Source organism: Microcaecilia unicolor, chromosome 10 (genome assembly GCF_901765095.1).
Source record: "Microcaecilia unicolor chromosome 10, aMicUni1.1, whole genome shotgun sequence".
NCBI classification, from domain to species: Eukaryota; Metazoa; Chordata; class Amphibia; order Gymnophiona; family Siphonopidae; genus Microcaecilia; species Microcaecilia unicolor.
In genome coordinates this window covers 180,546,822-180,572,806 of record NC_044040.1, presented here as the reverse complement: position 1 = coordinate 180,572,806, position 25,985 = coordinate 180,546,822, and the positions used below count along the sequence as shown (strand labels likewise).

General features: G+C 48.4%; 1 protein-coding gene across 3 annotated transcripts in view; it reads right to left on the bottom strand.

Moving 5' to 3' along the window:
• The window catches only part of TSC22D2 (TSC22 domain family member 2), a 193,019-nt gene that overhangs the window by 109,185 nt on the left and 57,849 nt on the right, over positions 1-25,985 (bottom strand). For 2 of the 3 annotated variants that reach the window (XR_003943537.1, XM_030215900.1), the window contains exon 2: positions 21,736-21,900. The exons of the other annotated variant lie outside the window; for it this stretch is intronic. Coding sequence is in view for 1 of the 2 variants with exons in the window: in XM_030215900.1 (XP_030071760.1) it covers positions 21,759-21,900 (142 nt within the window). In the remaining variant the exon portion in view is untranslated. The remainder of the gene's footprint in view (positions 1-21,735; positions 21,901-25,985) is intronic. 3 annotated transcript variants of the gene reach the window in all.

The following is a 25,985-nucleotide window of genomic DNA, read 5'->3' as shown; positions in this document are numbered from 1 at the left end:
AGAAACGTTTAAGGGAAGCTTCCAAATGTCTATCCTGAACGTCTTTAAGCGCAACTCCACCTTCCACAGGAAGAGTTGTCTTCTTGGTGATAGCAGTAACCAAAGCGTCCACTTTAGGTAAGGAAAAGGAATCTAAAGTAGAAGCAGACACCGGATAAAGACAGGCCATAGCCCTAGCCACTTTGAATCCGCTCTCAGGATCAGACCACTGAGCAGAAATCAGCTCTTGAATGGAATCATGAATAGGAAAAGCCTTAGAAGGTCTTGCCATTTTTAAATTAACTGAGGTTGATGCCTGAACCTCTGGATCTGAAATATTCACGGCTTCCAAGGCCTGCGAGATCAAAACAGGCAACTCATCATGATGAAAAATCCTTACAGCCGTTGGATCATCCTGTTCAGCAGGGAGAAAAATCACACTCATCCAAACTCCTCCAGCCTTGAAGGATGGCCAGACTCACCCAAGCCTGCCAAAATGGGAGGAGGAGGGGAATGGGGGTCCCAAGGACACTTCCTCAGGTAAAGAAGTTAACCTCCTACGCTTAGCCACAGGATCCTCAAGCAGCAAGAGAGAGCCCAAATCTCCCTGAGACAGAGAAGCCTTTCTGCAATCTAGCAAAGGCTCTAGAGGAGGGGGGGGGGGGAGTGACAGCAGAGATCCTTTTTTTTAATTAAATAAGCCTGATGCATTAACAGAATAAATTCTGGAGAAAAATCAGAGACAGAAGGAGCAGCAGGAGAAACTTTAGACAGCACTTCAGAAAGTGCTCCTCAGGTGCCAGGGACTGATGCAGCTGAACCGGAGAGGCGGGAAGTATCTACAGTAGAAAATGGCGCTGGCTCCACAACTGTCTCTGATGCAGGAAAACCGATGCGTGCCGCCGAAACAGTCTCCGCAGGCCCTTCCGAGTCAGCGACGACCTCAGCGCACCTAGCTAAACAAACAACCGTGGCAGAGTGGCGAGAGCCGCAGCACCGCTTAACACCTTCCGCCGCCATAACGCGGTCCGCCTGCCCCCCCCCCTCCCCCGGAGCCTAAGTGAAATGGTGCCAAACAGCTAAGCATTCACCGAGGCAGAAAAAGTGCTTCAAGCGGCAGCTCTCTAAAGGATTTTAACAGTACTCCAGCTCCCTACAGCCTGAGCCCGTCTACCTTTTTTTTTTCTCTTTCTTTTAGCCGGCTGTAAGCTGCAGAGCTATGAGGAGAGAGGTTCCCCCCCCCCCCCCCCCCCCCCAGCACAGGGAGCTAAGAGAGCAGAGAAGACGGGGTAGGACAGGGACCTGACGAACAAGTATGTCCCTAAGGTGGGCACTGTTCAGCCACACGCCCCCCCCAAGCTCAACTGGCAGACTAGCCCAGGAGCATTCTCAAGAAGAATCCAAGAGCCGAGAGAAATCCGTCCACAACCTGCTGGAGATAGAGATATACTGAGGTGATAGGGAGCTGGGCGTCCAGGGTCACTTATCTCTTCAGTGCTATCTCCACCGGCTGGTAGAAGGATACAACCCACCAGTTCCTGGATTCATCTGTTGTTGAGGCTAAGGAAATTTGGTTTAGAAGCCATCAGTAGTATTACTAATGTGATTAGGAGTAGAAGAGTAGCCTAGAGGTTATTACAGTGGGCTAAGAATCAGGGGAACTAGGTTCAATTCCCACTAAAGCTCCTTGTGACCATGGGCAAGTCACCTAATCCTCCATTGCCCAGGTACAAAACTTAGATTGGGAACCCACTAGGGGCAAAGGAAGTCTGGCATATAAAATATAAACCACTTTGGTTGGGACCAAAAAAAGGCAGTACATCAAATCCATGAACAAACTTTTAGAGTTGCTAATGACTGATCTATATCTAATACAAACTGACATTTACAATTATAGTTATTGCATGAAGCATTTTAGTCATTTTTAGCATGCTTTAGATCCAGGGGGTTAAAGAAAAGCTTGATCTGCTCTATTAGGCTTTTCTCTTTCCCCCTTGGTAATTGACTCGTATCAAAGCTAGAACAAGTATCTTATTCACATATATAGTTTGATTAATGATATTGTGCTGTGTTAAGTTGAGACATCAGGTAGTTTTTGTTTGTTTTTTTCAGTTTAATATTATTCTGTGTTCAATTCTGGTCGCTGCATCTCAAGAAAGATATATTAGAATTGGAAAAGGTGCAGCGAAGGGTGACTAAAATGATAGCGGGGATGGGACGACTTCCCTATGAAGAAAGACTAAGGAGGCTAGAGCTTTTCAGCTTGGAGAAGAGAGGCTGAGGGGAGACATGATAGAGGTATATAAAATAATGAGTGGAGTGGAACAGGTGGATGTGAAGCGTCTGTTCACGCTTTCCAAAAATACTAGGACTAGGGGGCATGCGATGAGACTACAGTGTAGTAAATTTAAAACAAAGAGAAAGTTTTTCACCCAACGAATAAACTCTGGAATTTGTAGCCGGAGAACGTGGTGAAGGCGGTTAGCTTGGCAGAGTTTAAAAAGGGGTTAGACGGTTTCCTAAAGGAAAAGTCCATAAACCACTACTAAACGGACTTGGGAAAAATCCACAATTCCAGGAATAACATGAATAGAATGTTTGTACGTTTGGGAAGCTTGCCAGGTGCCCTTGGCCTGGATTGTCCGCTGTCGTGGACAGGATGCTGGGCTCGATGGACCCTTGGTCTTTTCCCAGTGTGGCATTACTTATGTACTAAGATCTTTGGATGAAGCAGGTACTTTGAGAAAACATCTAGTTAACAAACTGATTTTTTTCTCAAATGGAATGTGTTCTACAGATATTTTTCTATTATTTTGCTCTATTACCTTTAAAGTGGACTAACAACCATGGCTTTCTACAAAAAGTATTTGTATTGTAGTGATTTTATATTCTGTTGCATATATATATTTTAACATCAAATGATGTAGAAAAATGTTTACATACTGACTTGCAAACCAATCTGTCAACAATGTTTGTTTCTACTTATAGCTCTTTTTTTTTTTGTGACTGGTATTGTAAGTAATCAATTTTGTGTGTATATACATACATATGGAGGAGTGGCCTAGTGGTTAGGGTGGTGGACTTTGGTCCTGGGGAACTGAGGAACTGAGTTTGATTCCCACTTCAGGCACAGGCAGCTCCTTGTGACTCTGGGCAAGTCACTTAACCCTCCATTGCCCCATGTAAGCTGCATTGAGCCTGCCATGAGTGGGAAAGCACGGGGTACAAATGTAACAAAAATAAAATAAAAATAAATACATACACAAATACACACACACACACCAAACACACAAGCATATGTATATATTTGTAATTCTGTATTTGTTCATAATGGACATCATTTTATATATCCTATTCACATTTGAGACTTGCACAAACTGAAGTCAGGATATGCAAACCCAAAATTGTGCAAATGGAAAAAGGGATGTGATCTGGGTGTGTTTTGAGCAGGACAAGGGCATGGCAGGTAAATACACCTTTAGTCCCCTTTTTAGGACGAGATGTGGAGGCTCATTTTCAAAGCATGTAGACTTACAAAGTTAGATAGGTTAAATGTCTATGTCTTAAAATATCAACATCAGGTATTACATCCACTACCAAACCTAAACATGATTGGTAAACAGCTGCTAATGAGCAGCACTCCACTGGAGGGCTATGAGGTTGCCCACTTAAATCCTAAGTGGTTATTTCCTCTCCCCCCTCCAAATGCCAACTGGCATGTGAAACTGGTCTCCGACAGGCTCACATCAGGACAGTATACGGTTTATGTTTTCAACGTTACAAAAGTAAATAGGTATGAACCAACATACCCGTTTAAGTGCTGGCTTTGAACACATCACTATTTTCTACATTTACTCTGCTAAAATTGATGCTTACGCTACACACACCTGGTGCATAATGTTCATATCTCCTGAATTTTAGAACAGGCTCTATGTTGGCAGATTGTTCTAAAATAGTTGTGAAATTTGAAATATATTGACATGCATGCCTTAGCTAAGACTTCTATAACCTGTATAAAATGGGGCTGCCCATCTATTTATCGTTTTTGGGTTTTGAGTATTTTTTTTTTTAATATAATCATTGTGATGCTTTAACTCATATTTAGGTTTTATATATTGTCTTGCAGAAACATTTCCACCGCTTATGCAGGCTTCTGCCAGAAAACGTGACTGCATCTGGTTTTGTTCAAATAAAGTTCTCTGACCATACTGCCTGTGTTCCGGTTGACTTTGTATCCAAATCTTGCTTGCTGACTAAACAATCTGGGCTGAATTTGTAAAAAAATAAAAATTGAAAATAGTAAATTATGCATTAAAAAAAGCTCCATCATCAAGAAGTTGTGGTAGCTTCTGTTCACTCAGGGATTCACTGGAACATACAATATGACCACGGGCTCCTAAAAATGTTCACATGCACACAATCATAGGTATTACTTTTTTTTTTTGTTACATTTGTACCCCGCGCTTTCCCACTCATGGCAGGCTCAATGCGGCTTACATGGGGCAATGGAGGGTTAAGTGACTTGCCCAGAGTCACAAGGAGCTGCCTGTGCCTGAAGTGGGAATCGAACTCAGTTCCCCAGGACCAAAGTCCACCACCCTAACCACTAGGCCACTCCTCCACTAGAGAAGATATTTTCTCCTTGAACTGAAGATTTTCTTGAGGGATGATCTGGAAGCATCCTTAGGAATGTTAGCCAATTTCCTTCCTGAATAATGTAAAAGACCAACACAAACAGGTAGAAACTTCTACGTGTAGTCCAAAGGAAAAGTAAAGGATGCCACAAAACACAACCAGTCAGCGGGATGAAGCAAGAATCCTTTATTCAAAGCACCAGTAAACAAACCTGACATGGTCCATGTTTCCGTGGAGAAACCGCCTGCTTCAGGGGTCACAATACAATTGCCAAGCAAAGTTTAACAAACAGGAAAACCTGGTGCAAAGCATCAGCACTGCCAAGTAAATCCATCTGTAGTGTCGGATGGATGCAGAAGCACCTGACAAACACTAACAGTAAAATCTGAGGGGATACCTCTTCTTCATATCTTAAGGAAAGTCAATGAGGTGAATAACTTAATGAGATCTAATGTTCCCCTCATTTTGCTAAAAACCCAGACACACACACATACAAAACAGACCACAAAATTGGAGAGGATACCGCCTCTTGATATCTTAAAAGAGAGTCAATGAAGTCCTTAGTGAGATCTACTGTTCCCCCCATTTTGCTAAAAACCCAGACACACACACAAAACTTACCTCCTACATTGGGGACATGTTAAAATTATGCCTTACCTGCTGATAATTTTCTTTCCTTTAGCAGGAGCAAATGAATCCAGACTGGTGGGTTGTGTCCATCTACCAGCAGGTGGAGATAAGAAATTACAAAGCTGAAGGTAGTGATACCAGACGGCCAGCTCCTCCTTCACCTCAGTACATGTCTCATCACCAAGCAGAATCAGACAAGAAACCAGGAAGCCTTCCTCACTAACCATACAAAACAGAAACTTGTCAGTTTGACTTAAGAGAAACCACCATTGCGATAAGAGTCTTCTTCAGTGGTTTCTGTTCTCTTTCCTCTTCTTTTTTTTTTTTTTGGAAACTAAAGACCAGAACAAGAACAGATAGGCAAAACAAGCGCAGCTGACAAAGGGCGGGATCCTGGATTCATCTGCTGCTACTAAAGGAAAGAAAATTATCAGCAGGTAAGGCATACTTTTACCTTCCTTAGCATATGCAGCAGATGAATCCAAGAACTGGTAGGATGTACCAAAGCAATCCCTAAGTAGAGTGGGAAGTCGCCACTCCCTGAGACTGAACTGCTGCTGCAAAGGCAACATCTGAAGTGAAAGCACACCCGTTTCGCCCAAGTAGAAGCCCTCTGAACATCCAGAAGACAAAGCGCCATGTACTATGTGTGAAAAGCCCCCTCCTGAAAGGGAAAAAAAAAAAAAAAAAAAAAAAAGAGTCTGAAAAAGAAAAGCCAAACCACAGCCAGAAAAGAAAGAAGGAACCAAAAGCAAGGTCACACCAGACTCAGCAAATTGCAGAAAAAACAGCTCAGAATGGCTGCACTAAAAAATTCAGAAACTCTGTGTGCTGAAGAATTGGCGACCAAGAACACTGCTTGCAAGTTCCTAAGTGAAGCATTCTGCAAAGGAACAAAAGGAGTCTGAAGCAATGCTCGGTAGGCAAGGAACCCCAAGCTAGACTCTGAGAATACAAACGAGGTTTCAGGGAGAAGGTCGAAGCAGCGGAGAAACACTCTGCAAGAAATGCACCACCTCCGAGTGCAAGGCCAGGCCCTTCTGCAACCCATCCTGCAGAAAAAACTCAATCGCTGAGGAACAGACGCCCACAATGAAGACCAAGCATGGGCTGCAACCAGCCACAAAAAAATCCTCAACACCTGAGAATACACGGTTGCAGTGGACCGTGGACCACATACAAGATTGTAACAGAACAGTAACCATAGCGTCCAAAGAACTCTGTTCCTCAGAGTCGACCTCTCAAAACACCAGGCCGTAAGACCAAACCGAGAGGGATCATCCACTCAGGAGCAGACCCAGAACAAAGAGCCCGAAGTCAAGCGGATTCAAAACAAAGGCACCACCAGGAGCCTCACTATATCCGCATACCAAGGGCATCGTGGTTAATCCGGAGCTACCAGAATGACTCGACCACGGTAGAGAGTGACCTGAAAAGAACCCGGCTGCAGAGAGGCCACGGAGGAAACACTTAAAATTCCGTAAGGCCAGCTGCTGTCACTACAGTCTCCGGGAATGAGTTCCAGTCTAACTACACGCTGAGTAAAGAAAAGCTTTCTCCTATTTGTTTTAAATCTACCATATTCTAGCTTCATCTTGTGTCCCCTGGTTTTTTTGTTGGTTGAAAGTGTAAAACGCTTCACATCTGCCCACTCTAATCCGCTCATTATCTTGTAGACTTCTATCATATCACCCCTCAGCCACCTTTTCTCCAAGCTGAAGAGCCCTAACCTTCTCAGCCTTTCATAGGGAAGTCGTTCCATTCCCTTTATCATTTTCGTCGCCCTTCTCTGCACCTTCTCTAATTCCTTTATATCTTTTTTGAGATGCGGTGACCAGAATTGGACACAATACTCAACGTGTGGTCGCACCATGAAGTGATACAACGGCATTATAACATCCTCGTGTTTGTTTTCCATCCCTTTCCTAATAATACTCAACATTCTGTGCGCTTAGCCGCCGCAGCACACTGAGCAGAAGTTTTTAACGTCTTATCAACGATGACTCCCAGATCCCTTTCTAGGTCCGTGACTCCTTGCATGACATAGATGTAATTCGGGTTCCTCTTACCCACATGCATCACTTTGCACTTGTCAACATTGAACTTCATCTGCCACTTGCACGATATGAGGTTAAGGGGCAGGTGTCTTCATTTAAAGTTGGCTTGTTGACTCTACCAATTTCACAATCTCCCATGAGTGTTCTTATTCAGTCAGATTAGAGCAACAGGTTTATGAATGGCAGTATGGAATAGAGTATGCTTCCTTTTAGAAACTGAAAATGTGCCTAAAACAGGAATTGGACAGCTGGCACTGTGGCAAAGCAAGACAAAATTGTTTGCTTGAAAGCATGCCAAATGAAGAGATTTTAACACTGTTTCCATAAGTTTATCCTGAAGCACCCATTGATTGTCTGGTTTTTAGGATATCCAAATGAATGCAAAAGGGATATATCTGTGATTACCCTGAAAATGGGGGGGGGGGGGGGGGCACACACGTGTAATTCCACAACTGGCTTAAACATTCATATATGATTTACTTGCACTGCAGATCAAGCAAATACTAGTGCCTTCCACTTCAAGCCTGTTTGGTGAGTTAGCTAGATGCTATGAAGGTTCTGCACAATCCAGATCTTTTTTAATATACTACACAGCAGTAGTTAAACTGTTGTGAGACCTATGTAACTAGAAGATATAGGTAAGGTTAGGAATTAAAGAGCAAACTAATATCAGCACTGACAATGAAGCGAATGCTACATACCTGTAGAAGGTATTCTCCGAGGACAGCAGGCTGATTGTTCTCACTGATGGGTGACGTCCACGGCAGCCCCTCCAATCGGAAACTTCACTAGCAAAGTCCTTTGCTAGCCCTCGCGCGCCCGCGCGCACCGCGCATGCGCGGCCGTCTTCCCGCCCGAAACCGGCTCGAGCCGGCCAGTCCAGTATGTAGCAAGACAATACACTTCAAGGGAAGACACAACTCCAAAGGGGAGGCGGGCGGGTTTGTGAGAACAATCAGCCTGCTGTCCTCGGAGAATACCTTCTACAGGTATGTAGCATTCGCTTTCTCCGAGGACAAGCAGGCTGCTTGTTCTCACTGATGGGGTATCCCTAGCCCCCAGGCTCACTCAAAACAACAACATTGGTCAATTGGGCCTCGCAACGGCGAGGACATAACTGAGATTGACCTAAAAAATTTACCAACTAACTGAGAGTGTAGCCTGGAACAGAACAAACAGGGCCCTCGGGGGGTGGAGTTGGATCCTAAAGCCCAAACAGGTTCTGAAGAACTGACTGCCCGAACCGACTGTCACGTCGGGTATCCTGCTGCAGGCAGTAATGAGATGTGAATGTGTGGACAGATGACCACGTCGCAGCTTTGCAAATTTCCTCCATGGTGGCTGACTTCAAGTGGGCTACCGACGCTGCCATGGCTCTAACATTATGAGCCGTGACATGACCCTCAAGAGCCAGCCCAGCCTGGGCGTAAGTGAAGGAAATGCAATCTGCTAGCCAATTGGATATGGTGCGTTTCCCTACAGCCACTCCCCTCTTGTTGGGATCAAAAGAAACAAACAATTGGGCGGACTGTCTGTGGGGCTGTGTCCGCTCCAGATAGAAGGCCAATGCTCTCTTGCAGTCCAATGTGTGCAGCTGACGTTCAGCAGGGCAGGAATGAGGACGGGGAAAGAATGTTGGCAAGACAATTGACTGGTTCAGATGGAACTCCGACACAACCTTTGGCAGAAACTTAGGGTGAGTGCGGAGGACTACTCTGTTGTGATGAAATTTGGTGTAAGGGGCCTGGGCTACCAGGGCCTGAAGCTCACTGACTCTACGAGCCGAGGTAACTGCCACCAAGAAAATGACCTTCCAGGTCAAGTACTTCGGATGGCAGGAATTCAGTGGCTCGAAAGGAGGTTTCATCAGCTGGGTGAGAACGACATTGAGATCCCATGACACTGTAGGAGGCTTGACAGGGGGCTTTGACAAAAGCAAACCTCTCATGAAGCGAACAACTAAAGGCTGTCCTGAGATCGGCTTACCTTCCACTTGGTAATGGTATGCACTGATTGCACTAAGGTGAACCCTTACGGAGTTGGTCTTCAGACCAGACTCAGACAAGTGGAGAAGGTATTCAAGCAGGGTCTGTGTAGGACAAGAGCAAGGATCTAGGGCCTTGCTGTCACACCAGACGGCAAACCTCCTCCAATGAAAGAAGTAACTTCTCTTAGTGGAGTCTTTCCTGGAAGCAAGCAAGATGCGGGAGACACCCTCTGGCAGACCCAAAGAGGCAAAGTCTACGCCCTCAACATCCAGGCCGTGAGAGCCAGGGACTGGAGGTTGGGATGCAGCAGAGCCCCTTCGTCCTGCGTGATGAGGGTCGGAAAACACTCCAATCTCCACGGTTCTTCGGAGGATAACTCCAGAAGAAGAGGGAACCAGATCTGACGCGGCCAAAAGGGAGCAATCAGAATCATGGTGCCTCGGTCTTGCTTGAGTTTCAACAAAGTCTTCCCCACCAGAGGAATGGGAGGATAAGCATACAGCAGACCTTCCCCCCAATCCAGGAGGAAGGCATCCGACGCCAGTCTGCCGTGGGCCTGAAGCCTGGAACAGAACTGAGGGACCTTGTGGTTCACTTGAGATGCGAAGAGATCCACCAGGGGGGTGCCCCACGCCTGGAAGATCTGTCGCACCACACGGGAATTGAGCGACCACTCGTGAGGTTGCATAATCCTGCTCAACCTGTCGGCCAGACTGTTGTTTACGCCTGCCAGATATGTGGCTTGGAGCACCATGCCTTGACGGCGAGCCCAGAGCCACATGCTGACGGCTTCCTGACACAGGGGGCGAGATCCGGTGCCCCCCTGCTTGTTGACATAGTACATGGCAACCTGATTGTCTGTCTGAATTTGGATAATTTGGTGGGACAGCCGATCTCTGAAAGCCTTCAGAGCGTTCCAGATCGCTCGCAACTCCAGAAGATTGATCTGTAGATCGCTTTCTTGGAGGGACCACCTTCCTTGGGTGTGAAGCCCATCGACATGAGCTCCCCATCCCAGGAGAGACGCATCCGTGGTCAGCACTTTTTGTGGCTGAGGAATTTGGAAGGGACGTCCCAGAGTCAAATTGGAGCAAATCGTCCACCAATACAGGGATTCGAGAAAACTCGTGGACAGGTGGATCACGTCCTCTAGACCCCCGGCGGCCTGATACCACTGGGAGGCTAGGGTCCATTGAGCAGATCTCATGTGAAGGCGGGCCATGGGAGTCACATGAACTGTGGAGGCCATGTGGCCCAGCAATCTCAACATCTGCCGAGCTGTGATCTGCTGGGACGCTCGCACCCGCGAGACGAGGGACAACAAGTTGTTGGCCCTCGCCTCTGGGAGATAGGCGCGAGCCGTCCGAGAATCCAGCAGGGCTCCGATGAATTCGAGTTTCTGCACTGGGAGAAGATGGGACTTTGGGTAATTTATCACAAACCCCAGTAGCTCCAGGAGGCGAATAGTCATCTGCATGGACTGCAGGGCTCCTGCCTCGGATGTGTTCTTCACCAGCCAATCGTCGAGATATGGGAACACGTGCACCCCCAGCCTGCGAAGCGCCGCTGCTACCACAGCTAGGCACTTTGTGAACACCCTGGGCGCAGAGGCGAGCCCAAAGGGTAGCACACAGTACTGGAAGTGGCGTGCGCCCAGCTGAAATCGCAGATACTGTCTGTGAGCTGGCAGTATCGGGATGTGTGTGTAGGCATCCTTCAAGTCCAGAGAGCATAGCCAATCGTTTTGCTGAATCATGGGGAGAAGGGTGCCCAGGGAAAGCATCCTGAACTTTTCTTTTACGAGATATTTGTTCAGGGCCCTTAGGTCTAGGATGGGACGCATCCCCCCTGTTTTCTTTTCCACAAGGAAGTACCTGGAATAGAACCCCAGCCCTTCTTGCCCGGATGGCACGGGCTCGACCGCATTGGCGCTGAGAAGGGCGGAGAGTTCCTCTGCAAGTACCTGCTTGTGCTGGAAGCTGTAGGACTGAGCTCCCGGTGGACAATTTGGAGGTTGAGAGGCCAAATTGAGGGTGTATCCTTGCCGGACTATTTGGAGAACCCACTGATCGGAGGTTATAAGAGGCCACCTTTGGTGAAAAGCTTTCAACCTCCCTCCGACAGGCAGGTCGCCCGGCACTGACACTTGGATGTCGGCTATGCTCTGCTGGAGCCAGTCAAAAGCTCGCCCCTTGCTTTTGCTGGGGAGCCGCGGGGCCTTGCTGATTCGCACGCTGCTGACGAGAGCGAGCGCGCTGGGGCTTAGCCTGGGCCGCAGGCTGTCGGGAAGGAGGATTGTACCTACGCTTGCCAGAAGTATAGGGAACAGTCTTCCTTCCCCCGAAAATCGTCTACCTGTAGAGGTAGAAGCTGAAGGCTGCCGGCGGGCGAACTTGTCGAATGCGGTGTCCCGCTGGTGGAGAGACTCTACCACCTGCTCGACTTTTTCGCCAAAAATGTTATCCGCACGGCAAGGCAAGTCCGTAATCCGCTGCTGGATTCTATTCTCCAGGTCGGCGGCACGCAGCCATGAGAGCCTGCGCATCACCACACCTTGAGCAGCGGCCCTGGACGCAACATCAAAAGTGTCATAAACTCCTCTGGCCAGGAATTTTCTGCACGCCTTCAGCTGCCTGACCACCTCCTGAAAAGGCTTGGCTTGCTCAGGGGGAAGAGCATCAACCAAGCCCGCCAACTGCCGCACATTATTCCGCATGTGTATGCTCGTGTAGAGCTGGTAAGACTGGATCTTGGACACGAGCATAGAGGAATGGTAGGCCTTCCTCCCAAAGGAGTCTAAGGTTCTAGCGTCCTTGCCCGGGGGCGCCGAAGCATGTTCCCTAGAACTCTTAGCCTTCTTTAGGGCCAAATCCACAACTCCAGAGTCATGAGGCAACTGAGTGCGCATCAGCTCTGGGTCCCCATGGATCCGGTACTGGGACTCGATCTTCTTGGGAATGTGGGGATTAGTTAATGGTTTGGTCCAGTTCGCAAGCAATGTCTTCTTCAGGACATGGTGCAAGGGAACAGTGGACGCTTCCTTAGGTGGAGAAGGATAGTCCAGGAGCTCAAACATTTCAGCCCTGGGCTCGTCCTCCACAACCACCGGGAAGGGGATGGCCGTAGACATCTCCCGGACAAAGGAGGCAAAAGACAGACTCTCGGGAGGAGAAAGCTGTCTCTCAGGAGAGGGAGTGGGATCAGACGGAAGACCCCCAGACTCCTCGTCAGAGAAATATCTGGGATCTTCCTCTTCCTCCCACGAGGCCTCACCCTCGGTGTCAGACACAAGTTCACGGACCTGTGTCTGCAACCTCGCCCTGCTCGACTCCGTGGAACCCCGTCCACGATGGGGGCGTCGAGAGGTAGACTCCCTCGCCCGCATCGGCGAAGCTCCCTCCGCCGACGTAGTCGGGGAGCCTTCCTGGGAGGTGGCCGCGGTCGGTACCGCACGCGGTACCGACGTCGGGGACCTCAACCTGGGCGATGGGCCAGCCGGCGCCACGCTCGACGGTACCGGTGGCGCAAGCACCGCCGGTACCGGAGGGGTAGGGCGCAACAGCTCTCCCAGAATCTCTGGGAGAACGGCCCGGAGGCTCTCGTTTAGAGCGGCTGCAGAGAAAGGCTGAGAGGTCGATGCAGGCGTCGACGTCAGTACCTGTTCCGGGCGTGGAGGCTGTTCCGGGCTGTCCAGAGCGGAGCGCATCGACACCTCCTGAACAGAGGGTGAGCGGTCCTCTCGGTGCCGATGCCTGCTGGGTGCCGAATCCCTCGGCGACCCAGAGCTCTCGGTGCCGACACGGGGAGGAGACCGGTGTCGATGCTTCTTCGATTTCTTCCGAAGCATGTCACCGGAGCTCCCCGGCACCGACGAGGAGGACGTCGAATCCACTCGTCGCTTCCTCGGGGCCGAGACTGAAGAAGGTCGATCTCGGGGGGGCTGTACCGCAGGAGCCCTCAGGGTAGGCGGAGACCCACCCGAGGGCTCACCGCCACCAGCAGGGGAATGGACAGCCCTCACCTGCACTCCACCCGATGCACCACCGTCCGACGACATCAGCAGACGAGGTCCTGGTACCACCGACGTCGATGCAGCTATCCGATGTCTCGGCGCCGATGCAGAGGCCCGATGCCTCGATGCACTCGATGCAGGGGCGGCCGAGGAAGATGGTCTGGACGCTGACGACGTCGATGCACTCGAAGATCCCGGTGCCGATGCCGACGAAGAGCCCGAGAACAACACGTTCCACTGGGCTAGTCTCGCTACCTGAGTCCGCCTTTGAAGCAGGGAACACAGACTGCAGTTCTGAGGGCGGTGCTCGGCCCCCAGACACTGAAGACACGACGAGTGTCGATCAGTGAGCGAGATAACCCGGGCGCACTGGGTGCACTTCTTGAAGCCGCTGGAAGGCTTCGATGTCATGGGCGGAAAAATCACGCCGGCGAAATCAAAAGCCGAAATGGCGAAATTTGAAGCACCAAATTTAGAGGGAGAAAAAATCTCGACCGAGGCCGAAAAGAGGCCTACCCCGACGACGAAAGAAAACTTACCGGGGCAAAAAAGCTGGAAGTACGGGGAGGATTTACACGAAACCCGGCGGGGGGTTTCCGGAGCACTTCCCGACTAGGACAAAGCTTTCCCGAAGGAAAAAAACACGTTCAAACAAATTGGACGCGCGAGGTCGACTTTCCGGGGCTCGACACGGCGAAAACACGACCGTACCGAGTGCGGACAAAAGAAGACTGGCCGGCTCGAGCCGGTTTCGGGCGGGAAGACGGCCGCGCATGCGCGGTGCGCGCGGGCGCGCGAGGGCTAGCAAAGGACTTTGCTAGTGAAGTTTCCGATTGGAGGGGCTGCCGTGGACGTCACCCATCAGTGAGAACAAGCAGCCTGCTTGTCCTCGGAGAATGCAGTATTTATTTAGTTCTCAATATCGCCTTTCAAAGACTAATAAGTGGTATACAATAAAGCTCAAAAATACTATGGAAAAATGCAAAAAGGTGAAGTTTAGTCATTGTTAATTCCCTTACCTTTAGTTGGGCTGTACTATCCTTAAGTGGTGTTATCCCTTCCTGCCAGCAGATGAAGTAGAGAAACTGAACGTTCCCAGATACATCACCGATATAACCTGTGGGTGCTCAGTGGAAAACTCCAGTATGACTGACAATGCATCCCATAAAGCACACCCATGTCTTATTAACCACTGTACATGTAACAGATCCCATTTCATTAATTTGAAACTTTTTTAAAACATCAAATACAGAGATCCTCAAGAGTCCTGACAACTGCAGTCTTCCAAAGGAGGGTCTAAGGATGATACAAGTCCCAATTAAAGGGGAGGGAATTAACAAGTATGACAATTTCACCTTCCTTGGCATTTGGGCTGTAGCCAGACTCACAAGATGGGGGAAAACAAGGCCCCTTGAATGACAACTGCCCTGCCAAACTCTGAACTGGCTCTGGCTAACACATTCAATTTGTAATGCTTCACAAAGGAATGAAACAACCATGTTGCTGCCTGACATATCTTCCACAAGAATTGCCCAGACCTCTGCCCAGGCAATCACCTGTGCCCAAGTCACATGAACTCTCCAATCCTGGACTTGCAATTGCAGGCTGCCCAGGCAATCGAAGCTTTGAATGTTACCTGGCTCTTCCTAAGGCCATGAAAAAAAAAAAAAAAGATGATTCAAGAGGCAAAGCTCATGCATCTCTTGCAAATACCTAAGCAAAATTGTGAACGTCAAACTTGTGAAGCTTCTTGGCAGTAGAATCTGATCCCCCAGATGTAAACGAGGGCACACACACCCTGATTCACAAGACACCGGGGGGGGGGGGGGGGGGGGGGGGGGGAAGAGGGGAAATTACCTTGGGAAGAAACGAAGGAATAGTTTGGATAGATCCGGAATCTTTCCAACAAGGGTCTCAACAGGACCTGAAGCTCTGAAACCCCCATGGCCAACGCAAAGGAGGCTGGTCTTTAATGTGAAGCCTTAAAGGGAGGACAACTTCAGAAGCTGGAAGGGTGACCTTTTGAGAACATTCAGCACCAAATTGAAAATCTCACTGTCTTAGTGTATCACCTGGATTGTTTCCAGAACATTCTGTCACAGGAGGGGCACAGGGAACTGGCAGCTGATCTCAGCTGCCAACTCCCACAGGTCTTATAGCATCTGCTAGCTGGCATTCCTGGCGCACTCAGACCAACCCCACCCCAGGACTCTGGCGATCCCGCCACCCCATCAGCTTACATGGGTGTGCAGTACTATAATGCTGCAGAAGCAGCTTTAAATTTATTTTTTTTTAATTAGCTTTATTCCCTAAGGTGGTGCTTCTCAACACAGTCCTCAAAGCACGCATGGCCAGTCTGCCAAAAACACAGTGCATGCAAATCTCTCATATGCATACTCATTGGGGATATCCTGAAAAACCAGACTGGCTGGGTATGCACCGAGGACTGGGAAGTGAAGCACTGCCCTGAGGAAGGTAATAAATTAGGCAAACAGGGTTTTTTTTTTTTGTTTGTTTGCCTGGAGCTGCAAGGGAGCCTGGGAGAAAACATCAAAGAGTACAAGGGCAGCAAATAGGGGAGGGGAGTGAGGCAAGTGGGTGATGGAACCCACATCCCCTGTGGCAGGACCCTGCGCCTCCCATATGCCCAGGTGCAAGGGCAGCAAATAGGAGAGGGAGGCAGGTGGGTGATGGGACCCACATCCCTGTGGCAGGACCCTGCGTCTCATTCATGCTCAGTTGATCAGTTCCCTGCACTGTTCTGAACAGTGCTGTAAAAATACCATTAGAACACTGTGGGGAAAGAACGCCCTAATGGTCAATGCTAACTTGCAAATTTAAGCATTATTGTTAGCTTTGATCATTAGGGACTTCTGTGGGAGAACTGTGCCTGGGCATGCACTCAAGAGTTCAGGCACAATCCTCACGTAGAAAAGGTTTGACAGGTCCTGGCTTTTCTCCTGTAGGAGAAAGGCCCAGACCTATCAAACCTAAAGCCCTAATGGTCCGGTAGACCCCCAGATCCACAAACACCCCCCCTTCCCCAGAATAAAGGTAAAAACCCTGGTGGTCCACTGGGACCCTCCACCATCCCCGAAGGCTAGTTCTGTCTAGCAGTGGACCCCCCCCACCCCATCCTACTTTCAAGGAGGGACTAGTATTCCCTCCCTCCTCCAGCCGGCCACCTCCCCAAAATGACAGCACCCTGCCCCTTGCATCCTGGGATGCACTGGGAAAAGCTTAGCTTCCCTTATATTTTTTTTTGGGGGGGCCCCTGGGGTGCACTGGACCAGACTGTGACAACCGGTCCCCCTATACCTCACCTGTTTGGCAAACCCTAAAGTCAGCTCCAAGCTGGCATAGAGTTTGCCATAAGAGGAATGCCCACTGAGCATTAGATAGAAATGTGGGAGACCCTCTTTTGAATGCAATTTGTGCTCAGAGCTGGCGATTTCGTTTCACACGCTCGCCGGCTTTGATAGTGTGCTGGCAAACATGGACGCTAATCTGGTGCTAATGGCCTCTAGCACTCACGTTTGCTTCTGATCATCTGAGCCCCAGTGGTTGCCATCACAAATGGAGGCCTACAGGGGGAAAAAAAAAACACAACACAAACTTAGCTTGAACTGCTGTTCCATCTTCTAATGAACCTCTTGGAAAGTGCCGTAAGGAGGGTCTCCACACTGTACTTCCAGCACCTATCCGCCTCCTCTGGCCTGAAAGGATATAAACTGTCTGAACAGTTTTCCTCCTTGAGGTGAGCAAGTAACTTCCCAGCTACTTATTTAAACCTCTATCAGGGGAAAGAGGAGCCAGATAACGGTTGAAGAAAACAGGTAGCCAAAGCCTATTGAAAAAAAATGGGGTTTTAGGAGGGATCTGAATTTTGGGAAAGATTCTTTGTTAGGTAAGTAGTCTGGTAAATTGTTCCAAAGTGTAGGAACAAAACAGAAAGCCAAGTGAAGAGTGAGCTCAAAATGGCTGTGTCTATGGTTAGGCAGGACTAGCTGAATTTCTGAGACCCTCCAAGCACAAGTGATCATTACCAGAAACAGTCTTAACTGTGAGGTCCTTGATGGAAGCAAACCACAAGGGCTCAAACGGCACACCTGACAATGCCCGGAGATACAGGCTCATTGAGCAGGAGGCTACAGTACTGCTGGAGGCGCCAATGGGTCTGGCTCTTTTGAGGCCTTGAAAGGAACCCTGCCTGAAGAATCTGTCCTGGCCACCCCCCGAGACGTAGAGTGGCAGATGGGCAGAAACTGCCCTGACCCTCTAGCATACCCCCTGGAAGCGGGGGAACATTGGAGAGCCTTTATGCTGCAGCTTAGGAATCCAGAGAAGCTATACCTCCCAAATATCCTTCACTAGCTTCTCCAGGTACTCTTCAAACAGCAACCGCCCCCTAAAAGGGCAGTAGACTCAACAGGAAGCCGCATCCACCACCCAGTGGCAGAGCCACAACCACTGGCACCCAACTACCACAGTGGCCAGTGAGCGGGCAAGCTAAACAGACCAAATCATATATAATATAGCATGCCTGCCTAAAAGGCTGTTCCCAACTCCATGCGAGCCACCGCCAGGGACTCTGGGAGCTGCTGTTACTAATCCCAGAATGGCCCCTGCAACATAACTGCCACAAATGGCGACATGAATACTGGACGTCCCCACAGAACAGGCCAGGCTCTACCTTCTTGTAACGGAGCTCCTTCAGAGCCGAGCACCCCTGGACCGGCACAGCAGTCGCCTTGGTGACAGCTGTGACCAGGGCACCCTTCCTTAAGGAAAGGCCAATACCTTTCAACCTCCTCCGCAGTGAAGGTATAAAAGTGAATCAGAGTCCTGGCACACCTAAGGGGACCATCTGGATTTTCCCACTCCACCATAAAAGCCTTGTGAAGAGGAAAATGCTTTGGGGACCTTACTAGGAGTAGCCCAGTGGTTAGTGCAGTGGACTTTGATCCTGGGGAACTGAGTTCGATTCCCACTGCAGCTCCTTGTGACTCTGGGCAAGTCACTTAACCCTCAGTTGCCCCGGGTACAAAATAAGTACCTGAATATATGTAAACCGCTTTGAATGTAGTTGCAAAAACCTGAGAAAGGCGGTATATCAAGTCCCATTTCCCTTTCCCTCTAGCAGGGGATCCCCCTTAATGGGGTCTGTAGCCAAGTTCACAACATAGAAAAAGCCTTAGTAATCTAGTCAATAAGCCAAGACAGCTCCTCTCGCTGAGACAGATCACATGGGACTGCTCCTCCTCAGCTTCTCAAGACAGGGGGATCCTCAGACTCAGTCCCCTGTAGACTGAGTCCAAGACAACCCTAGAGTCCTCCCCCATCTTCTCAGAGGGAAATTGGCATCTCAACCTTTCCCCCTAGTCCTTTGCCACTTAGAACCCAAACCAGGACCCCAACTGGGCTCCTTGGGGCCCCACCAGAGGGGGGACCGCCATCCAACTGTAACTGCTGTCAGACAGGAGCCATTGGAAATCCACAAACCCAAGGCTGGTAGGGGAGGTAGGCCACCCCTACCCCCCCAAGCCCCAGTATGGAAAGGATGGGTTCCTGCTGCAGAGAGCAGAACGAGATGAAATCCCCAAGTGCCCCGATGCCTCAGCAGGAGGGGCACCCATCAACTCTGGAGCCCCCCCTCCCCCCGACCCCACTCTCAGGCCTTCTGAAACTGGAAACGGCCCGTCGCACTTTGTGCAGACAAAATTGGCAGCTGTGTCGAGCTGCCAGTTCCTGCACACAGAGCAGGGCTTTTGAAGGGCATCCCCAGCCATGTCAGGCGTGGGCCTATCATGCTGCCCAAACCTACCTTGACCCAGGGAACTGGATGCTGCTCCATCCTGGGCTCTCTGGAAGTGCCAATAAAAGGAATTCCCTTAATTATAGGGGAATTGCTGAACTGCAAGGTTGCCTGTTCAGGGCTGCCCCGCTTTTTATTTATGTTTAAAGAGATAGGAGCAGCAAAAAAAAAGTCTAAATAGAGAAAAGAGCTACCCAGGGCAATTTGGGGAGGGGGGTGAATTTAAGCACCTGGGAACTGCAGTGGAAGCCTATAGGGGACACACCCGCACAGGATGAACAGAAAAAAAAGGGTGGGAGGATGGGGACCCATTCTACTCAGGCGAGATTTTTCAGGACGAAGCAAAAGCCTCACCCGGAGGCACTAAGGACTGCGATTGAGAGCTGCAGCGCCAAGCTCTGAGCTCAACCAGGTACAGTCCTGAGACTGACCTGGGAATGGTTAGGCTCGACCTCACTGTGCAGCCATGGTCTACAGAGCACTTCAGCAAAACCTATTACCTGCTGGAAGGTAGAGAAAAATACTGGATTGATCTAGAGAGCACAGATGATGATGACACTGGTTGAATTCAGTTTCTCTACCTCCATCTGCTGGAGAGAAGGGATAACACCCGCAGGTTCAGAACCGTGTATGCTGAAGCTAAGAAAATTCAGTTATACAACTGCCGTGTGGAAAGAGATTGTGCTTAAAATGAAAAACTGTAAACTCCTGCATATGGCTTGTTGGAGACAGATAGGGAATATTATGTTAATGTAAAAACTGTGTTGCAGCACGAGGTAGGCAAGTTTAAAACTAAATGGCAGCTGATCCAGGAACAAAAGGATGCTAAAGTAGATATTGGGGAGGATGAAGGGGTGTAGAAAACAGTTATGTTAAGCTCCAGTTTTGCAGACAAGCTTGAAGCATTTGAGAGATTATCCTATACATATTTATGCTTGAATTTCAACCCAGCAACCAATAGGATGTTTGTAAAAAACTTAATAAAAATAAAATTTTACTGTGAATCAAGTTAAAAGTACTGTGTTTACAGTAAAATAGAAGAGAAAAACAAAGAAATTCAGAAGATATACCTCCAACAGCTGCCCCATGTGTCCCAATCTCTTTAGCTAAAGGTGGATTTAGATATTAAGTGCGGGGGGGTGGGGAGGAGAACAGTGAGCATACTCCAAGGGGAAGGGGCCAAAAGGAAAAGTCAGTTCTATGGGAAGCTAGCCAAGCATAATGATTTGGGTGAATTATTAGGTGGTTAGTACGGTTATCTGGGTGGGCCTCATCTGAGTTTGGTTAGGCACCACCTACACAGCTGCAGTCACCAAGATACCAGCTATAGAAGACTTAAAAGAATGGATTACAGAAGATTGGCATTCTGTGAACAGAGCAAACAGGTATTGTGGCAAGGCAATGTATAAAGCTTATGTGGTTAATGCCACTGTAGATAGTATTGCAGTAGTCAATCTATCATCAAACTGAGAAGACTAGAATGATGTTGAAGTTTCTATGCCAGAATGACACCTGGCCTAATAGCTTTTGCATTTGACCCTGCTTTCTTATGCAGCAGAGAAAGCGAAAATATAGCTGTCCTTAGAGACAGATTTATCTAGTCTTGTGAAGGAATAACTTTCAGTACCAAAGATTCACTGGGTGAAGTGTTATGTTTCAACTACATTGAAGTACGCTGTTTGGAAGACTTGGACATTAATATTTATGTCAACAGCAGGAATAAGATTGTCTAAAAGATATCCTGGAGAATTTGCAGTTTTATTGCTCTAGAAAACATCTGAACATATTAAAATTGTTGAATACCATGCTAAATAATCAGCTACCAAATACATTCTGTTCAGTGGCCAGAATTTTCTATTGCAGGCAGGGCACCATTTGAAACTGGTCTGTCTCCGTCACTGTGGGGAAACAAAGACTGCCAACCTGAACAAAATTCTTCAAAATGGGAAAAGGAAAAAAAAAAAAGTCTCCAAATCTTTTAAGGCTGGGGTACCTGAAAATCAGAAATCTGAATATAGAGGGAGCATTGCAACTGAATAGCAATGTGTAACTTTCTAGTGTGGGAACTCGCACTGCAGAATGAGAGGGACTGAGTAGGCCTGCGAGGGACTGCATTTTAGGCTTCCTAGCCAAAACTAGCATATATTCCATCTTTCATAAAGACATATCAACAGTCACATGTGGATCTAATTTCATCCTGGTTGTCCAAGGAGATAATGAAGCTACTCTAATCAGGATTGTTCGTTTTATAAAATGACATTTTCTGCTTCGGTTTGCATTCAAAATACAAAAATTCCTTTGACTTGTGTGACCCTCCAAGTGTTACAGCACATCTTTCCAGAACATCTCAGATGTCTAGATTTCTTCACAGTCAATCATAAGAATTCCAGGTATTAACCCTCGAACCACAGCATCAAGAACCAAATGGTAAAATATTAATACTTAAAGTTGAAGTCTTCCAGCTTTGAACTTGTCAGTACTTTATGTAGCATATGAAACAGGTGTTAAGCCATGGGGACATTCAAAAGTAGTTCTGGACAGGTACGAAACAGTTTATACTAGTCTAAAGAAAAATTTCTGCTACAACATCTCTTGAATAGAGTGATTTATCAAACTCACCAATGGTTTGTTTGTTGGGTTTCTCATGATGAATTCAGAAAGCAAAGCAATATACCTAAGAGTTTATCCAACATGATGTTAAGAAGTTTCCTTGGGGGGGATGAGATGGGGCACAGGATATTTCTTCCTTTTCTCCAAAGAGACCATAGTAAAGCATCAATATTCCTGTTGAGTTAAGAAGCATGGGTATATCCATCAATGCTTTAAATAAAGCCAAATGGACCATGGATATCAGGACATTTTTTTGCTTCAAGGCATACACAGAGGCTAGGCAATGCAAGAAATCCATAAGGCCAACAAGAAAGCTTGCCACACCACAGATAAGATCCTTAAAAGTAAATTTTTATTCTGAAGTAAACTTGGACGTGGCCATGTTTTGGCCCTCAGAATGCATCAGGGTAAATCATCACATATTGAAAAGAACATACCACTGAAACACTTGAAAGGGACTAAATTTTGCATTTACATAATTAAATATGGATAGCTATGAAAGCTTTAGAATTTATAAATTAGTGTTTGGAGAATATCTATACCTCAAATCAGAACCAAACAAACTTGATTGACAACGGATCATGAGTAGTATGTTTAACTACATACTATTGTTTTGATAGCCCTTCAATTTACTTTTAAGCTCATTTGAAACAAATTTATGTTTTTGTTATTCATTACTGGAGACAATTTAATCTTGTATATGTACAGGTTACTGGAATCATCAATATGGGAACCTTTTACTAAGCCATGGTAAAGTTTGCCGTTTCTGCAACTTAATGTGGGACTGTACCCTACAGTAGCTGTAAATTTAACATGGCATTTGGTTGGGGGGGGGGGGGGGGGACGCCTAGTATTTTCTGCTGCAAGTTGTGGAAGCACTTAGGCCCCAAGGCTCAGGAAAAAATGCGGGTGCCAGAGGACACTGCGTCTGCATTTGCTACCACCAAATACTCAGAGCTGGCAAGGGCGTGAAATAAGCGTGCCAGTTCTGAACCCAAGCAAGTAAATGCATGATAAATGGGTCACCACCTATTCCTCCCCAACATTCAGCAGACATTGCGCCAAACAAGTGAGCTCTTCCCACAGCAAACCATATACCAGCATGAAGCTGGCATTAGGTTTGTGACAAGCAGGGGAGGAATAGGGAGCCTGTCAAACCTAGCCCTGGTGATCCAGTGGACCCTAGACCTCCCCCCCAGGACATAGTGGGCTGGCAGTCTGGTGGACCCCACATACCCCCCACTCCATCCAAAAATAAAAACCATTGTGGTCCAGTGGGACCCCTGGTCATTGCACATCCCGAAGACTAGCCCTGGTGGCCTAGCAGTGGCCCCCACAAAACTTCCTACCTTGACAAGGGAGGAGGGATAGAGTCCTAGTCCCTCCTCCTGCTGGGAACACCATCAAAATGGCATACCCGAGAGTGGGGGGAGGGGTAAGCAGAGATGCTACGGCCCTGGACCAGAGGTTCTGTAGCTGAAGGGCAGGCCTGCACACACCTGCCTCATGTCCGGGCACACCTGACGGCATACAATATAGTGTCAGAGCCAACAGATCTGCCAGCTATGTCCCTCCTGCAATGGGACATTCCCAACTTCAGAAATGTCCCCAGCAAGGGTTTGGGGGAGCACCAAAGCTTCCTCCCTCTCTCCCTGTGCTGAGCCATCAGGACCCATGGTCCCGGCGTTCTCGGTAATCATTTTGCCCCAGGCTGTTTCTTCTGCTACACTGGGTTTGCAGTAGCAGGATGCCTCTTTGCCCCCCCCATCAGGGCTTTGGGGAGGGGGAACAGGGTATCTTTCCTGCTTACTCACCTTGGGTCCCTACCAGGGGACTACCAAGAATTTTTCTGTTTCAAAGCTTGAACCAGATGGTAAAGCAAGCCCTGCAGGAGGATGCTGGACTAGCAATGGAGCCCCAAGGGGTCCAGAGAACCCAGCTGGGTCCACTTGTGGGAGTTAAGAATTGCTGCTGATGGTGGGGGGGGGGGGGGTCGCAAATGCTCCAGGGTGTCCTGAGAGGACCTGGAAGCTACCCCTGACCCTCAGACTTGGAGGTTTCTCCTCCATGGGAGGAAGTGGAACAGTGTCATATGATCCAGCTCTTCCATCAGCAGGAACTTCCCCAGCTTATTGATGAGGTCACAGAGACTCTGAGGATGCTCAAGTCTCCTTCGGCAGATGGGAGGGGAGGGGAAGGGCGGGGCACTCCCTGTTAGAGGGCTTGACTGGGCCCCAGAAGCATTTCCTCCTACACAAAGTCCTCACTCACATGATGGTGGAATGGGAATCTACAGATGGAACTCTCAAGTGGGCTTGGGCTCTTGGGTGCCTTCACTATTCTGCCCTTGAGGAGGTGGACAAATATAGGATGTACCCCAAAGGTGGACAACCTTGTCCTGTCATCAAAGTTATAGCTAACCCTCTTCAGGGCAACTTGGCCCTTTGGGACTCAACGACAAATAGGTGAAGCAACACTTGCACATGAACTTTTTGGTAGGAGCGTCCAGGATTCAGGCTGCCATTTGTGGTGGTTACATGCACATGCTAGGCTCCACTGGCTGCAGCAGCTTCCAGAGTCAATGAAGGTCTACCGGCTGACGGACTTCTTGGCAGATGTTCTTTCTGATTTGGTCTGCCTGGCATTGCGGTCAGTTTGTTCGGCAGTGTTGGGCCGTTGCTGGCTGTAGCTCCACCACTGGGTTGTAGATGCAACCTCCAAAAAACTTCTCAGTCAGCTGCCCTTTGAAAGGCACTTCCTCAGAGGGAGAACCTTGTGAAAGACATGGGGGAGGCTAGGTTCCTTTGTCTTCCTGAGATGAAGCAGAAAGGATTCCAATGCTCCCAGATGGTACTCCAGATATGCTAGCCATTTTCAGACAGCTCAGTGTGCTCCCACTCAGGCCTCCAGCGGTGCAGGATGGGGGGGGGGGGGGGGGGGAAGGTTTTCCTCCTTCCTCACTGAGGGAGCCCATATCAGTGGGTGGTTGAGAAGGGTTACCACCTGGAGCTCTCACCCTGTTCCCGATGCCTTCATGGTTTCTCCGTGGGCTCGGAGCAAAATAGATGGGCCGTTGCCCTCTCTCTCAAATGACTCCTAGCTCTACAAGCAGTGGAGCCAGTGCCTCTCAAAGAGAAAGGCCTGGGAGTTAGTCTATCTACATTGTGGTATCAAAAGAAGGGCAGCTTTTCCTGTCCCATCCTGGCCTTTAAAGAAATAAATGCCTTTGGATGAGGCATTTTTGAAAGGAGACTCTCAGGTGAGTGATCACCTCGATTTGACCACACGAATTGTTGACATCCATGTACCTCACAAAGGCCTATTTGCATGTCCCCATCGCAGCACACCCAGATGTTCTTTGCTTGTGTTCTGTAGACAGTTCTGTGAACATTTTTTTTTTTGGGGGGGGGGGGGCGGGGTCCCTCTGGAGCATCCTCAATGGGTGCTGGTCACCACAGATGCGAGTCTCCTAGGCTGGGGAGCTCACTGCCCAGGGCGAGAAGAACAGGGCACCTGGTCCAGCCAGGAGGCATCCTGGTTCATCAACCGTCTGGAGAGCCAGGCAGTCTAATTGGCTCTGCTGGAATTTCAACCACTCCTGGAAGGGAAAGTGATCAGAGATGTCCAACAACACGACGGCTGTAACATACAGATAGGTAGGGTGCGATCCGGAGTCAGGCATCGCAGGGCAGAAGCACATCTGCAGGCTCTTTCAGTGGTCTATATTGTTAGCAAGGACAATGTGCAAGCAGAAGTTTTCATTTACTCTCTCGGATTCGGGAGAGTGGGAGTGGCAGCAGGCCTTTCAGCTAAGTAGATCGTTGTGGCCTCTTTAGTTTGACTTGATGGCTTCTCGAGCCAATGCAAAAGAGGAGCGGCTGCCATAAAAGCAAACAGGATGCTAGGAATTATTAGGAAAAGGGATGGTAAATAAGACCAAGAATATGTTTCTGTATTGCTCCATGGTGCAACCTCAGCTTGAGTACTGCATTCAGTTCTGTTCGTGGTATCTCTAAAAAGAGCGGATTTAGAAAAGGTTCAAAGAAGATTAACCAAAATGATAAAGAGGATGGAACTCCTCTCAAATGAAGAAAGGCTAAAGAGGTTACGGCTCTTCAGTTTGGGAAAGAGAAGACTGAGGGGGGATATCATAGAAGTCTTCAAAATAATAGAAGTCTTCAAACTAACTTAGTGGTTTAGAACAGGTAAACATAAATCGATTTTTTTTCACTCTCTGATAAAGTACAAGAGACTATGGG